Here is a 16356-nt window from a genome sequence, read left to right as displayed (position 1 = left end):
GCTCCTGCCCACAGATTTCTGAATAGCAGCACTGAAAACTGAGAGGGAAACCACAGAAGGAAAAGAAACCTTTGCAGCTTCAGAAAGCTATGAGCAGCTTCAGTGTCATTGAAGGTAGTTGTCTTAATATCTATGGGTATGTCTACACTGCACACCCCTGGCAGTAGTGTGTAAGGTACATGTAGCTACATGCTGCAGTGGAAAGCACCCTGACAGCAGGATTATCTGGCTATGTAGACTCTCTCCTCAGGCCCTACGCTACCAGGACTCCCAGTTATCTTCGAAACACCACTGACTTCCTGAGGAAACTACAATCCCTTGGTGATCTTCTGGAAAACGCCATCCTAGCCTCTATGGATGTAGAAGCCCTCTCCACCAACATTCCACACAAAGATGGACTACAAGCCATCAGGAATAGCATCCCCAATACCATCACGGCAAACCTGGTGGCTGAACTTTGTGACTTTGTCCTCACCCACAACTATTTCACATTTGGGGACAATTTATACCTTCAAGTCTGCGGGACTGCTGTGGGTACCCGCATGGCCCCTCAGTATGCCAATATTTTTATGGCTGACTTAGAACAATGCTTCCTCAGCTCTCGTCCTGTTATGCCCCTACTCTACTTGCGCTACACTGATGACATCTTCATCATCTGGACCCATGGGAAGGAGGCCTTGAGGAATTCCACCAAGATTTCAACGATTTCCACCCTACCATCAACCTCAGCCTGGACCAGTCCACACAAGAGATGCACTTCCTAGACACTACAGTGCTAATAAGTGATGGTCACATAAACACCACCCTATATTGGAAACCTACTAACTGCTATACTTACCTACATGCCTCCAGCTTTCATCCAGACCACATCACACGATCCATTGTCTACAGCCAAGCTCTAAGATACCTCATTTGCTCCGATCCTTCAGACAGAGACAAACACCTACAGAATCTCTATCAAGCGTTCTTAAACTACAATACCCACCTGGTGAAGTGAAGAAACAGATTGACAGAGCCAGAAGGGTCCCGAGAAATCACCTACTACAAGACAGGCCCAACAAAGAAAGTAACAGAACGCTACCAGCTGTCACCTACAGCCCCCAACTAAAACCTCTCTAGTGCATCATCAAGGATCTAAAACCTATCCTAAAGGACAATCCCTCACTCTCACAGACCTTGGGAGACAGGCCAGTCCTTGCCTACAGACAGCCCCCCGACCTGAAGCAAATACTCACCAGCAACTACACACCACACAACAAAAACACCAACCCAGGAACCAAACCCTGGTGCCAACTCTGTCCACATATCTATTCAAGGTACACCATCATAGGACCTAACCACATCAGCCACACCATCCGGGGCTCGTTCACCTGCACATCTACCAATGTGATATATGCCATCATGTGCCAGCAATGCCCCTCTGCCATGTACATTGGCCAAACCGGACAGTCTCTACGCAAAAGAATAAATGAACACAAATCTGATATCAGGAATCATAACATTCAAAAACCAGTAGGAGAACACTTCAGTCTCTCTGATCACTCAATAACAGACCTAAAAGTGGCAATTCTTCAACAAAAAATTTCAAAAACAGACTCCAACGTGAAGCTGCAGAACCGGAATTAATTTGCAAACTGGATATCATCAGATTAGGCCTGAATAAAGACTGGGAGTGGTTGGGTCATTACCAAACCTAAACTTAATTTCCCCAATACTAATTTCTCTCTACTGTTACTCACACCTTCTTGTTAACTGTCCGTAATGGGCCACTCTCTTACCACTTCAAAAGTTATTTTTCCTCCCTTAGTATCCTGCTGTTAATTGATTTATCTCGTTAGACTGACCTCACACTTGGTAAAGCAACCCCCATCCTTTCATGTATTTATACCTGCTCCTGTATTTTTCACTTCATGCATCTGATGAAGTGGGTTCTAGCCCACGAAAGCTTATGCCCAAATAAATTTGTTAGCCTCTAAGATGCCACAAGGACTCCTCGTTGTTTTTGCTGACACAGACTAACATGGCTACCACTCTGAAACCTGTCTCCTCCAAGTTGTGGGCCCTTTATATTTACGTTGTTTCTTTAACTTCTCTGGTGTCTGGAGTTACAGAAATTAAATTACCAGGTAGAATTCATTCAGTAAAGTAGTAGTTAGAAAACCATTTGTTCTCAAATGTCAATTAAAAATCACTTGGCAAATTCCTAGACTCTCCAGAATGTGTATTCGTTAAAAGGTTCATTCAGAAGAGTAACTTGCTGTTGAAACAATAAATACAGTTGCTTCTCTGTTAGCTCAACCCTGACCAATTGGACCAGTCTCCTTAATCTTGTTCTTAAAAAGAAACAGATTGATTTGATGACCCCTGACACTCCAAATCACTGACTTGTCAGTGATACTGTGAGTCTGTGTAGCTATATTTTTGTGCCTTATGGGTATTCTGATGTCCTTCAAAACAATATCCTGTAATCCCCGCTGATAAGTGGGTTTCTGCCTGTTGCTGAAACTCTGCCAACAGAGAATTTTATTCCCCTCCAAGTACTCATAGTCACAAAGCAGCATTAGAGAATCTGGTCTGAGAATCCCAATACTTGATTCCTCAGTGGTGCTAAATGAGACCTGAATTTGACAGGCTCTCTTCTGCAACGATCAGGGGTTAGCCGTGTTAGTCTGTATCCACAAAAACAACAAGGAGTCCGGTGGCACCTTAAAGACTAACAGATTTATTTGGGCATAAGCTTTTTTACTGAAGAAAGCTTATGCCCAAATAAATCTGTTAGTCTTGAAGGTGCCACCGGACTCCTGGTTATTTTTCTGCAAAGATGCAAATGATGTGAAAATCATTTATTGGGTGGGCTTTTTTGATAAATGTAAATTAAATATCCCCTTTAGAAACTTAAAAATATTTTGCCCAACTCTTACCTTTTTCTTTAATAAATTCACATTTACTTTTCCTGTCTTAAGTAGAGCACAGCCATTGTTGTCTAAGTTCCCTGTAAGCTGTGTGGCTGCATGGCAGCCTATTTAGCGCTGTGCAGGCACTCAGGGAAACTGCCGGGCCGGGGGAGGGGTGCCCTGAACCCAGCCCTGGCCCGGATCTGCTGCTGCCGGGGCACCTCTCCTCCGGCCCCAACTCAGTCTCGTACCTGCTGTGGCTGGGGGAGATGCGCCCCTCTCCTGGCCCGAAGCCAGCCCCAGCCCAGACCTGCTGCGGCCAGGGAAAGGGTGCCTCTCCCGCTCAGCCCAGGTGCTTCTGTGAGGGGAGAGAGCTGTGGGGAGTCCTCTCTCCCTGCCATAGCCCCGGAGCACCTTCCTGTACCCCAAACCCCTCATCCCCAGCCCTACCTCAGAGCCCATACCCTCTGCCAGAGCCCTCCCCCACACCCCATCCCTCTGCCACAGCCCTGAGTCCCTCATCCCCAGCCCCACCCCAGAGCCTGCACCCCAACCCTGAGCCCCTCACCTCCGGCTCCATCCCAGAGCCCGCACCTCCAGTTGGAGCCCTCACACCCCTGCACCCCAACCCTCTGCCCCAGCCCTGAGCCCCCTCCCACACTCCTAACCCCTGGGTCCCACCCCCACCACATGAATTTGGTTATGTGCATCAATATGAAGGTGACGTGTCACACATCACCTCCATATTGGTGTACATAACAAAATTCATTCTGTACGTGGGTGGAAAAAAATTAGAGGGAACACTGATTGTGGCCCTGTTTTGTTCACTTCCTTGTGTCAGTGCAGAGTTGGACTTGTGCCTTTACTTGTTCTTCTTCGAGTGATTGTTCACGTCCATTACACATTAGGTGTGCGCGCGCCGCATGCACGGACGTCGGAAACTTTTTCCCTTAGCGGCTCCCGTTGGGTCGGCAGGGTCCCCCCCTCCCGCCTGAGCGGCGCCCCGCTCTAGGATATATATATCCCTGCAGACCCGACCCCTTCAGTTCCTTCTTACCGTCCGTGGCGGCATTGGAACAACTCTGTCTCTCGTCTGAGAGTGTCCCTTAGCATAGTCATTAGTGTTATCTGCAACAGTTATCAGTTCTTTAGTTGTTAGTGTTAAGCTTAGTAGTTAACAGTTCTTTAGAAGTACTTGAAGTTCTTGTTCTAGGTGTTTGGTCAACCCCGGCACCGGCCTTGGGCGGCGGGGCATGCCGCATGCCCAAGGCTTCAAGGCTTGTGCTACGTGCCGTAAGCCTATGCCATTGAGCGACCCTCACGACTCATGTCTCCGTTGCCTGGGGGAAGCTCACCAGAAAGAGCACTGCAAGATCTGTAAGGCCTTTAAGCCCAGGACTAAGAAAGAAAGAGACTTTCGCCTCAAGCAGCTGCTCATGGAGACGGCGTTGCAGCCCTCCACTTCGATGGCACCGTCTGCCTCAGTGCGGAGCGCCCCGGCATCGGTCCGGGACCCGGCGCTGGCGGGTCACCCGAAGCCCACGGCACCGATCCAGCGGGGGCATTTATGGCACCGGTCGTCTTCGCCGGCAAAATCGAAGGGCCAACCCAAGGCCCGAGGACGCTCCCCGCATAAGAGGGCAGCGCCAGCGAAGACCTCGAGTGCGCCTAAGGCCGTTACGGCCCCGGCACAGGTCCCGGTGTCAGTGGCTCTGGCACCGAAAGGCCCGTCGAGCCCCGGGATAGGTGCGTCGAGTGAGGAAGAAGGGCTGGAGGACCTCTTGGAACAGCCCTCCACTCCGGACACTTTTGAGGCAGCAAAAGACCTCATTGAATTGTCCGTTGAGGGCCCTCCACAAACTAAGGATGCTCCGCCGAGACTGCCATCCAGAGGCAAGCCGGTGATGGTGCGCCCATCACGGTCGCCATCTCGGCACCGTTCACGGCACCGGTCCCGGTCCAGTTCCGCCTCGGTGGACTACCGGTTGCCCTCCGCGCAGAAAGCGCCACAGCCGTCGGGCCTCAATAAGCGATTGGCACCGACCCAGCAGCCATACTCGAGTCGTCACCGGGACGTGTCGGTTACAAGTTCCCCGAGACCGGCCACCCGTAGCCGTTCCCGGTCCCGTGGTCACCGGTACCGATCCAGGTCCAGATTGGCGAGATGCTACTCCAGGTCCTGGTCGCGGAGACACTACTCTCCAAACCCGGACTGGCACCGTTCCACGGCACCGCCATGGCCCTCAAGATCACCGTCCGTGGTGTCGGAGACTGACTCGGGCCGGTACGGCAGGTATGCCCACAGGGCACAGGGCAGTAGAGACTACGAAGCCTCTGGTCATCCTCAATGGGGCCAGCCAGGCCAATGGCCATTCTGGACACCCTGGGCCTACCACCAGCAAGGCCCCCCATCTAGGGCCTCGAGATCTGGGCCATCAGGGTACCGGTCCCGCTCTCCGCGGTACCGCCTGCCCTCTCACAAGGAGGCAACGATCTCTAGACCGCAGGAGCGGGAAGGAGTGGACTCGGCACTGAGCACGGTACCGTCTCAGTCCCATGCCATGGGACAGGCCCCAGAGGAGCAACCAATCGATGACGGGTTGCAGGAAGGCGAGGATGGGCGAAAGGCCCAGACCTCTTCCTCCTCGCCGGACGAGGCCATGACGGGCACAACAGTGTCTGGCCCTCCCCCGATTGATCATCGGGCGCATCAGGACCTGCTCCGCCGGGTAGCCCTCAATCTGGGCTTGCAGGCAGAGGAGACTGTAGAGCAGGAGGACCCCATGGTCAACATCCTGAGCCCGGAAGGCCCCTCCAGAATCGCTCTCCCGATTATACGGACGGTCCAGTCTAACTACAAGATGGTATGGCAAACGCCGTCCTCCAGTGCACCAACTGCAAGGGGCGTGGAGAGGAAATACTTCGCCCCATCTAGAGGCTTTGACTTCCTCTTTTTGCACCCGTCTCCTTGTTCGCTGGTAGTCTCTGCGGTCAACGAACGAGAGTGTCATGGCCAGCAAGCCCCTGCGCCCAAGGCCAAGGAGGCGAAACGCTTGGACTTATTCGGGAGGAAGGTCTACTCGTCTGGGGGCCTCCAGCTGAGGATCGCTAATCAGCAGGCGATTCTAAATAGACACAATTTTAATTCTTGGGCATCAGTCTCCAAGTTCAAAGAATCCCTGCCTCCGGACGCACATCCAGAGTTCACGGCCCTAGTGGACGAAGGGATGGCAGTGGCCAAAACTTCGTTGCAGGCCTCCCTTGACTCCGCTGACGCAGCGGTTAGGACAATCGCGTCGGGTAGTGATGAGGCGCTCGGCATGGTTACAGGCTTCAGGCCTTCCGCCAGAGGTGCAGACCACCCTGCAGGACCTTCCGTTTGAAGGGTCAGGCTTGTTTTCAGACCAAACGGACGCCAGGCTACATAGCCTCAAGGACTCGCGAGCGACCCTAAAGTCGTTGGGAATGCATGACATAGCGGAAGCCCTTTAAGCCCCACCCACCACAGAGGCAGTACCGCCCTCGGCACGAACCGTACCGCCGTCGTGGCAGGGATAACAGGCGGAGACGCAACAATACGCCTAACCAAGGCCAAGGTCATGGCCAGGGCAAGCCGCAGCCAGGAAATAAACCAGGCTTTTGAAGTTACGCTCGAGGACAGCGTACCACATCCCGTTCCGGATCCACCTCTATGTTTCAAGGACCGCCTGCCCCATTTCTACCGTGCATGGTCGCGCATAACATCGGACCGCTGGGTCCTGCGCAGTGAAGGCGGGCTATACCCTCCAGTTTTCCTCGCCCCCTCCCTTCCATTCCCCATCCCCGTCCCTCTTCAGGGACCCCTCTCACGAGCAACTTCTCATTCTAGTTTTTTGCTTCTGGAGAGCTTAATTCAAATCTCTTATGACATAAGCCAAGAAAAAAGTTTGGTCTTCTCGTAGAATTAGTTGAAGCCCCTGTACCTGCTCAGATTTGTCCGTTTAGAATAGTGGTTCCCTATTCTCAGGAGAGGCTCAGGACTGAAATAGCAGCAGGTGTTACAAGTCAGGATTTAGATTTATTTGCATAGAAGTTTCACGGTGTAGACATAGCAAGATGTGGTTTATAGTGCATTGGCATAACTGACTGCTAAAGCTTATGTGTACTGACCTGATTTATGTGGCTCTAAGCACCTACAGTAATTGTATCCAAATAAAAATGATTATGTGGTGTGGCAGCCATCAATGTTCTCTTCTCATCTGTCAAACAGGAAAGTGGCAACAAATGAGAGAGCACAGTTTTTTTGCTCCCAGTCACTTTTCTTTTCTAGGCTTCCCATGTTGCATGCCCCCATAAAAATCTGACACCTTGCTTAGGCACTGTTTTCCCCCCTCCCGTTATACACCATTCCTTGATTGAAGCTAAATCTCCTACTGAGAGGAAATAGAGGAATTGCCTAGAATGCAACAATATTTTTCAGTTTTCTGCTGTGGGATAGTTTGTCTTCAGTTGCTGAGTGCAAGGAGCTTTACACATTTTCCTCATGACCTCACCACAAAGATCTCTATTATCTGCTGATGAAATGATTGCAATGTACCATGCACCTGGAGATACCCTTGAAGCCACTCTGACAATATAAAAGCAGCTGCCCACCTGCTTGTTAGAGATTTCTCTGGCATGGAGCATATTACACCTGTGCCACATAGACAGCACTAGCTTCCAATTTTCCTGTATTCTGTTTGTGATATTGGCTTCAATATACAAAACCCTACATGGTTTGGATCCTGGCTTCATTATAGATTAATACCCTCTCCCCTCTCCTACTGCACTATCCTGACTGTCAAAATCTGCCAAGACCATCTTGCTTTGTTTGTATGTTTGATTTTCTCTTGTGCTAAGGTCCGGTCCATTGACCCTTTTCAATAAGCATTTCAGCTTGCTGCTTGGGGGCAGAACCAGACCTGTCAGGCACAGGCAGCAGGGGGATGCCTTGAGTCCTGAAGATCCCTCCAGTTTGTTCTGCCTTCCAAGGGGCCAGCAACTCAGCCAGACCGCCATGCTTCAGGGCTTTCCAGAGGAAAATTCCAAATTTTATTTCAAATGTGTAGACTAAGAATTCAGTTAAATAATTTCTCTCAAGTTCCCAGCCGTGTCCAGGGCTGCATTTGGTTTTTGGGTATAGCCCCCTCAGCTTTGCAACCTCCTTCTGAGACATTTGCAGCAGGTGGTGACATTGCAGGCTACAGGGAACAAGCTAGGCCTAGAAAAGCCAGAGCAAAAGGAAAGGTCTGTGTTTCCTGCTTCACCCCCTTATCGAGAGCTTGGCTGACTATACAGGTGAAGTACAGTTTCCTTCACTCTTGAGCCCCAGGTCAGTGCTTTCCTTAAGAGACCCAGAAGGGACTTTTGTGGGAGAAAAGACAACTAAGACCAGCTTCTTTGAGGACAGGGGGATCACTAGCCAATTGAACTATTTCCAGAGCAGTCTTTGAATCCAATGTTGTTCTGCAGCAGGCTTATGGGGACGAACTCCCAAAGGGGAAATGAATGAATAAAAAAGTCAATGCTGTTTCTTCAGCTCATCTTCATACTACTACAGCTTGGAGGATAATTGTCAATGCCAGGTTCTTCTGCTCACCCTCACAGCATGGCAGATCAGTGTAGAAAAGACGAGGCCAAAGACATGGGTTGATTCCTTTAGCTATGTACGCTCCCTCCCTGCACAAAGGAAATTCTTTTTTGTTAGAGGAGAAAGGCCAACTGTCCAATCAGCGTTAGAGAATCAAATAGTAAGTATATTTTAAAGGAGATTATCAGGCAAGTGTGTGTGGAATATTGTGAAACTCCACTTATGTGTCTGTAGCTGCCCAAGACAAGCTGTATATTACTCCTCATGCACCCTGGAAAGATCTAATAGAGATTTCCTAACACACCGAAAGTCTTGGGCTGTCATCCCCAGTTGCCATTGTGGGTCACCGTGCTGTAACTACTGGGCTGTCATTCCCAACTTCTGTTGCAGGTAGCCATGCTTGGCTACTACTTCCCTCAAGCAAATGGCTATGGAGTGATAAGAGGGACAATAGCCTAGGTGTGGGAAGAACCTGCAGGCAGTGAAGGGCCTTCTTGGCCTACCAATTCTTTGTTTCTACCCCAGCCTCCATTTTATAAGGCCAGAAGATTCCTCAGTATGCATCAGTCAAAATTTAACGATGTCACTGCTGAAGATAAACATGTCTGTTTTCCTCTGTGGTTAGGGACTCAGCATTTCCAAGTGGGTTGATTTTCACTTTACAGTGGCCTCACTATACAGGACTCTTGACAGTCAGCCAAGTCACAGCAGGCATCATCTCAGCCCCTTCCTTGGGGCATGAAAACTCTCGGAAGGCGTCAGGTCAACAAAATAAATGAATATGAACTGTTGCCTGGCACCCTTAGGGTCTCTGCATGTTTTCACAAGCAATGGGTGGATAGTATTGCAAGTATGGTCCCTCTCATCCTAAAGATTGCATGGCATAAAGAAAGGCTTCTGCCTGGAAAGAAAAATTAAGTGGGATTCAGATCTGTTCTGTGCAGGTATATGGGGCTTTGGTCTTTGGAATTTAATGCTCAGACAAATCAATTCCCAGCTACCTTAGTGATACCATGAGAACCTTTATGCAAAGCCATATAGATTCAACACACAAGTCAACTTACAATCCTGACTCCTGCCAGACACTGTATAAAGAAATATAGGAAAATAAACCAGTCTGTGCAGTACAAGAGAAAATACCTGTTTGCAAGTAGTAGTTAGAACAAGTGTAATGTCAGTATCTGTCTTGTATTGCCTCACAGCTACCTGCAGGTCTTTCAACCGCCCTTTCTGGACTTTGACCCCTGATTGATGCCAGGCCCTCTCGATTTGGGAACAAAAAAGCTACCTATAGCTTTGATCAAATGAAGTTAGAGTACATTGTCCAGAGAGGATAACCTGAAATTCTTGCATGGGTCCAGAAGAATAGGTTTGTCTCATTTCCAGTCTCTGCAACCAATGAAAAGGCCTGACATGAATTAAATCAGCCATCTTCTATTTCAGATCAGAGCATTGCAATCTGCTCCCCGTTCTTGGAGAATCGGGAGGAAGCAGACCAGGGTCCTGTCTGAAACATCTGAAGTTCCTGAGGAGGCTTGTCTTCAAAGCATTCCCATTTTATCATCCTTGGACAAATCTTAGATTTTGCACATGGGTGGTGTCTGTTTGGGCCTTCCCCAACCCCACCAACTTTGATCATTACTACAGTATTTGATCTTATGTGTGCTCACAGGGTTGATCTCCTGGATCATGGTAGCAATATTAGTTTTAGGGAAGAAGGAAACTTACTTATCCCTTCCTGGACAATTTATCTGATCATGGTTCTGTACAGAGACATGGCTTGGATTCAGGATAGACCAGTGGTTCCCAAACTTTAACAACCTGTGAACCCCTTTCACTAAAATGTCAAGTCTTGCGAAACCCCTTCTTAAAAATTAATATTTCCAGGGATTTTCTCCTTTACCTGAGTAGAAATTATAAAAGCAGTGATCTTGGAAATATAAAATTTGTTTTTGTGACATGCTTATTATACACTATTTATTATTAATTATTATTTATATTACAGTTTTTTTATTATGTTATGAAAACGGCAACACTCTTCCAAGATCTCACTTTCGTAGCTTGTCTCACTTTGAATAAGTCTGTTATAAGACAAGGCTCCTATGTTTCATCAAGGAGTATCAGATGTGAAACAGCATGAAGGTATTTAAGAAGCCAACTCAGAGTTCCTCCTACACAAGCATTCAGGTCTTGAGCAGTTTAGGCAAACAACTCACGTTACAACAAAGCTTAAACTTGTTCTTCATAATAATTTTAAAAACAATACTAGCTGCCTATTTAATTTTAAAAACAACAAAAAATATTCACCTCCCTTTCCATTTCTTATAAAGAGTCTTGAAGTTTAAATCTCCTCAGTGTGATAGATATGTTTGCTTTTATCTGCTTAGCACTTGGAAATCTAGGGGCTCCAGGCTGCTGGCCCTGTGTTGCCTGGGGTCCCTAGGGAGAGCTCTGTCCGCCATTAGGGAATTTTTTCCCAAGAACCCCCTGTAACATTTCACGAGCCCCAGTTTGGAACCACTGGGATAGACACATGCTGCTTGGGATAGCAGTCAGGCCTGGTCTGAGAATGAATACTATCAAGTACAAGGTCTCAGCTCAGAAGACAGTTAACAGAAGTGGAAGATGGCCATAATGGAACACAAGTGGTATCACAGAAAAATCCAACTCTTATTAGAGCCTGTTGGGAGTTCTGATCTTATAAACAGGCATGCTTCTATGATCCAGAGTTGATGTACCTATTCAGTAATTCTGGGTATCCCCTCCATATCTCTCCCTGTAAAAAGAAGAACAGGAGGACTTGTGGCACCTTAGAGACTAACAAATTTATTAGAGCATAAGCTTTCGTGGACTACAGCCCACTTCTTCGGATGCATATAGAATGGAACATATATTGAGGAGATATATATACACACAGACAGAGAGCATAAACAGGTGGGAGTTGTCTTACCATCTCTGAGAGGCCAATTAATTAAGAGAAAACAAGCTTTTGAAGTGATAATCAAGCTAGCTCAGTACAGACAGTTAGATAACAAGTGTGAGAATACTTACAAGGGGAGATAGATTCAATGTTTGTAATGGCTCAGCCATTCCCAGTCTTTATTCAAACCGGAGTTGATTGTGTCTAGTTTGCATATCAATTCTAGCTCAGCAGTTTCTCGTTGGAGTCTGTTTTTGAAGTTTTTCTGTTGTAATATAGCCACCCGCAGGTCTGTCACTGAATGACCAGACAGGTTAAAGTGTTCTCCCACTGGTTTTTGAGTATTTTGATTCCTGATGTCAGATTTGTGTCCATTAATTCTTTTGCGTAGAGACTGTCCGGTTTGGGTTTGTAACAAACCCCGATGCCAACTCTGTCCACATATCTATTCCAGTGACATCATCATAGGACCTAATCACATCAGCCATACCATCAGGGGCTCGTTCACCTGCACATCTACCAATGTGATATATGCCATCATGTGCCAGCAATGCCCCTCTGCCATGTACATTGGCCAAACCGGACAGTCTCTACGCAAAAGAATTAATGGACACAAATCTGACATCAGGAATCAAAATACTCAAAAACCAGTGGGAGAACACTTTAACCTGTCTGGTCATTCAGTGACAGACCTGCGGGTGGCTATATTACAACAGAAAAACTTCAAAAACAGACTCCAACGAGAAACTGCTGAGCTAGAATTGATATGCAAACTAGACACAATCAACTCCGGTTTGAATAAAGACTGGGAATGGCTGAGCCATTACAAACATTGAATCTATCTCCCCTTGTAAGTATTCTCACACTTGTTATCTAACTGTCTGTACTGAGCTAGCTTGATTATCACTTCAAAAGTTTGTTTTCTCTTAATTAATTGGCCTCTCAGAGGTGGTAAGACAACTCCCACCTGTTTATGCTCTCTGTCTGTGTGTATATATATCTCCTCAATATATGTTCCATTCTATATGCATCCGAAGAAGTGGGCTGTAGTCCACGAAAGCTTATGCTCTAATAAATTTGTTAGTCTCTAAGGTGCCACAAGTCCTCCTGTTCTTCTTTTTGCGGATACAGACTAACACGGCTGCTACTCTAAAAAATCTCTCCCTGTCTCATTCATTGGCAGAGATCTATCTCCAATTGTATATTCTCCACTCCTACAACTGGAAGATCAGATATTTTTGAAGGGGCATCCAACTTTAATTCAGGGAATGGTTTCCAGAAAAAGAGCGAGCTCGGCATCCACCAGCTGGAGCACAAAGCTTCAGGTGAGAGCTTGGAGCACTGCTCCTTCCATAGATGAGAGATTTGTTCTGGTCGCAGCACTCAACATGCCTGATAGGGTTTCATAATAACTGGGAAGAATATAATCAGCTCTACTCCAGAGAGCGTTTCCTGTCCTGCATAGAGCAAAGGGTCCTATCTCTGTGCACAGTGCCCATCAAAGAGATTAATACCAAGACTTGCATGGCAGAAAACAGATTAGCAGAGTGGCTCCTACACCCACAATCTCACTTATAGTAAATAAATTTGGTGGATCTTGTAGCCTGTCTGTGTCAGGCCCCAGGATTTGAGGTGGTGAATGACATCTTGCAAAACTGGGCAGGATTCGTGCTATGTCTTCTCACCTTTTCCACCACTCCCCCAGGAAAATACAAAAGTTAAGAATGGTAGTTGGGCAGCAATACTGTTAATGACTTTCTGGCTGAAGAGGCTATGTTTGTTAGGCTTGTTTACCTAGCTTTGGATCACTGGATGTGTCAATCTCACAGAAGGGGACTGCTATTGCAAGACCAGTCCTCCATCTGGGACCAGATAGGTTTAAAATGAATAGTTGGATGAAGTGATTCCTCTCATGGACCCCTGAAGAGAAGTTAACAAATAGAACTCATTCTTCTGGCTTGTGCAAAGTCCTTAGATAGCCTTGAATAGCTATAAGCATAGTAGGGCTTTATTATGGGTGCATGAGTGTTCAAGAAAAGGAACATATTGGGAACATAATTTTACAGACTTGACCTTTTTGGTGGAAGTTTTGTACACATCCTAATTTTAAATGCTTCCTTAGGGCTTCAGTCTTCCAACTTCTCAATGTCATAGACTATGACCTTGGAACCTCATTCTGTTCCTTACAGCACTACCCAGACTGAATCCCCGTAGAAGGTGTCGGTGTACTTCCTGTCATTTAGAGTAGGCCTCACGATGACTGCTGTTTCCAGCAGATGAATTTTTATTTGAAGTTGGGAGCTTTTTCTAATGAGACCTGGTATGGTACTAATAATTCATAGAGTCATAGACTTTAAGGTCAGAAGGGGCCATTATGATCGTCTAGTCTGACCTCCTGCACAATGCAGGCCACAGAATCTCACCCACCCGCTCCCGCAACAAACCCCTAACCTATATCTGAGCCATTGAAGTCCTCAAATCATGGTTTAAAGACTTCAGGGTGCAGAGAAGCCTCCAGCAAGTGACCCGTGCCCCACGCTGCAGAGAAAGGAGAAAAACCCCCAGGGCCTCTGCCAATCTGCCCTGAAGGAAAATTCCTTCCCAACCCCAAATATGGTGATCAGCTAAACCTTGAGCATGTGGGCAAGACTCACCAGCCAGACACCCAGAAAAGAATTCTCTGTAGTAACTTAGATCCTAGCCCATCTAACATCCCATTACAAGCTATTGGGCATATTTACCGCTAATAGTCAAAGATCAGTTAATTGCCAAAATTAGGCTATCCCATCATACCATCCCCTCCATAAACGTATCAAGCTTCGTCTTGAAGCCAGATATGGCTTTTGCCCCCACTGCTCCCCTTGGAAGGCTGTTCCAGAACTTCACTCCTCTGATGGTTAGAAACCTTAGTTTAATTTCAAGTCTAAACTTCCTGATGGCCAGTTTATATCCATTTGTTCTTGTGTCCACATTGGTACTGATCTTAAATAATTCCTCTCCCTCCCTGGTATTCATCCCTCTGATATATTTATAGAAAGCAAGCATATCTTCCCTCAGCCTTCTTTTGGTTAGGCTAAACAAGCCAAGCTCTTTGGCCTTGTCTACACTACGAGAGTAGTTCGATTTTACTTGCATCGAATTTTTGTAATCGATATTGCAAAGTCGAACGTGTGTGTCCACACTAAGGACAGTAATTCGACTTTGTGCGTCCACACTAACGGTGATAGCGTCGACATTCGAAGCGGTGCACTGTGGTCAGCTATCCCACAGTTCCCGCAGTCCCCTCTGCCCATTGGAATTCTGGGTGTAGCCGGCAATGCCTTCTGGGTAACAAAATGAGTCGAGGGTGCTTTTGGGAAACTGTCGTCATCCGTCCATCACTCCCGCCCTCCCTCCCTGAAAGCGCCGGCGGGAAAACAGTTCGCGCGCTTTTCCAGTCATTGACAGCGCGGACGCCACTGTACTCCGAGCATGGAGCCCGCTGCGACCATCGCTGCAGTTGTGGCCGCTCTCAACGTCTCGCAGCTTATCATAAAGGTTTCCCTGAGGCAGATGCAGAAAAGTCAGGCAAGGAGGCTACGGCACCGCGGTGATGTCCTGAAGTCTGAGAGTAGCACAGACCTGTCAGAAAGCAGGCGACCCAGCGCCGAGGACATCACAGTGGCAATGGGTCATGTTGATGCCGTGGAACGGCGATTCTGGGCACGGGAGACAAGCACTGAGTGGTGGGACCGCATAGTGCTGCAGGTCTGGGATGAATCCCAGTGGCTGCGAAACTTTCGCATGCGGAAGGGAACTTTCCTGGAACTTTGTGAGTTGCTGTCCCCTGCCCTGAAGCGCAGTGACACCCGGTTGCGAGCTGCACTGAGTGTACAGAAGCGAGTGGCCATAGCCCTGTGGAAGCTTGCAACGCCAGACAGCTACCGGTCAGTCGCGAACCAGTTTGGGGTGGGCAAATCTACCGTGGGGGTTGTTGTGATGCAAGTAGCGAAGGCAATCGTTGATGTACTGCTGCCAAAGGTAGTGACCCTGGGAAACGTGGAGGCGATCATAGATGGCTTCGCAGCGATGGGATTCCCAAACTGCGGTGGGGCCATAGATGGAACTCACATCCCTATCCTGGCACCGGACCACCAGGCCACCCAGTACATTAACCGAAAGGGATACTTTTCCATGGTGCTGCAAGCACTGGTGGACCACAGGGGACGTTTTACCAACATCTACGTGGGATGGCCGGGCAAGGTTCATGACGCTCGTGTTTTCAGGAACTCTGGTCTGTTTAGACGGCTGCAACAAGGTATTTACTTCCCGGACCACAAAATAACTGTTGGGGATGTGGAGATGCCTATAGTCATCCTCGGGGACCCAGCCTACCCGCTAATGCCCTGGCTCATGAAGCCCTATACTGGCGCCCTGGACACTGAAAAAGAACTCTTCAACTACCGGCTGAGCAAGTGCAGAATGGTGGTGGAGTGTGCTTTTGGCCGTCTCAAGGGGAGATGGAGAAGCTTACTGACTCGCTGTGATCTCAGCGAAACCAATATCCCCATTGTTATAGCAGCTTGCTGTGTGCTCCACAATCTCTGTGAGAGCAAGGGGGAGACCTTTATGGCGGGGTGGGAGGTTGAGGAAAATAGCCTGGCTGGTGATTACTCACAGCCAGACAGCCGGGCGATTAGAAGAGACCAGCGGGAAGCGCTGTGCATCCGGGAGGCTTTGAAAGCAAAGTTCCTGAGTGAGCAGGGTAACCTGTGATTTTATAGTTTGTGTACTGAGAAGCTAAACCTGCCCCCGTTTCTTTACCCAGGTAATGTTGACTATCCTATCCAGTTACATACCCCCTTCACCCCCCCTCCAACACACGTGTCGAAATAAAAATAGTTCTACTTTGTTAAAGCACACCGTTTTCTTTAATACTGTTTTAGCGGGAATTT

General features: G+C 47.9%; 1 protein-coding gene across 3 annotated transcripts in view; it reads left to right on the top strand.

The window, feature by feature from the left end:
* The window catches only part of XPR1 (xenotropic and polytropic retrovirus receptor 1), a 252139-nt gene that overhangs the window by 106186 nt on the left and 129597 nt on the right, over nucleotides 1-16356 (top strand). The window contains exon 3 of one of the 3 annotated variants that reach the window (XM_065554519.1): nucleotides 15-16318. The exons of the other annotated variants lie outside the window; for them this stretch is intronic. Coding sequence (XP_065410591.1) covers nucleotides 4148-6277 — 2130 coding nt within the window. The 5' untranslated portion in view covers nucleotides 15-4147 and the 3' untranslated portion in view covers nucleotides 6278-16318. Of the gene's footprint in view, nucleotides 1-14; nucleotides 16319-16356 lie in introns of those variants that run through there. 3 annotated transcript variants of the gene reach the window in all.

The sequence above is a fragment of the Chrysemys picta genome, chromosome 8, assembly GCF_011386835.1.
Source record: "Chrysemys picta bellii isolate R12L10 chromosome 8, ASM1138683v2, whole genome shotgun sequence".
NCBI lineage: Eukaryota > Metazoa > Chordata > Testudines > Emydidae > Chrysemys > Chrysemys picta.
The sequence above is the reverse complement of the archived record's forward strand: the minus strand, read 5'-3'. Positions and strand labels throughout refer to the sequence as shown.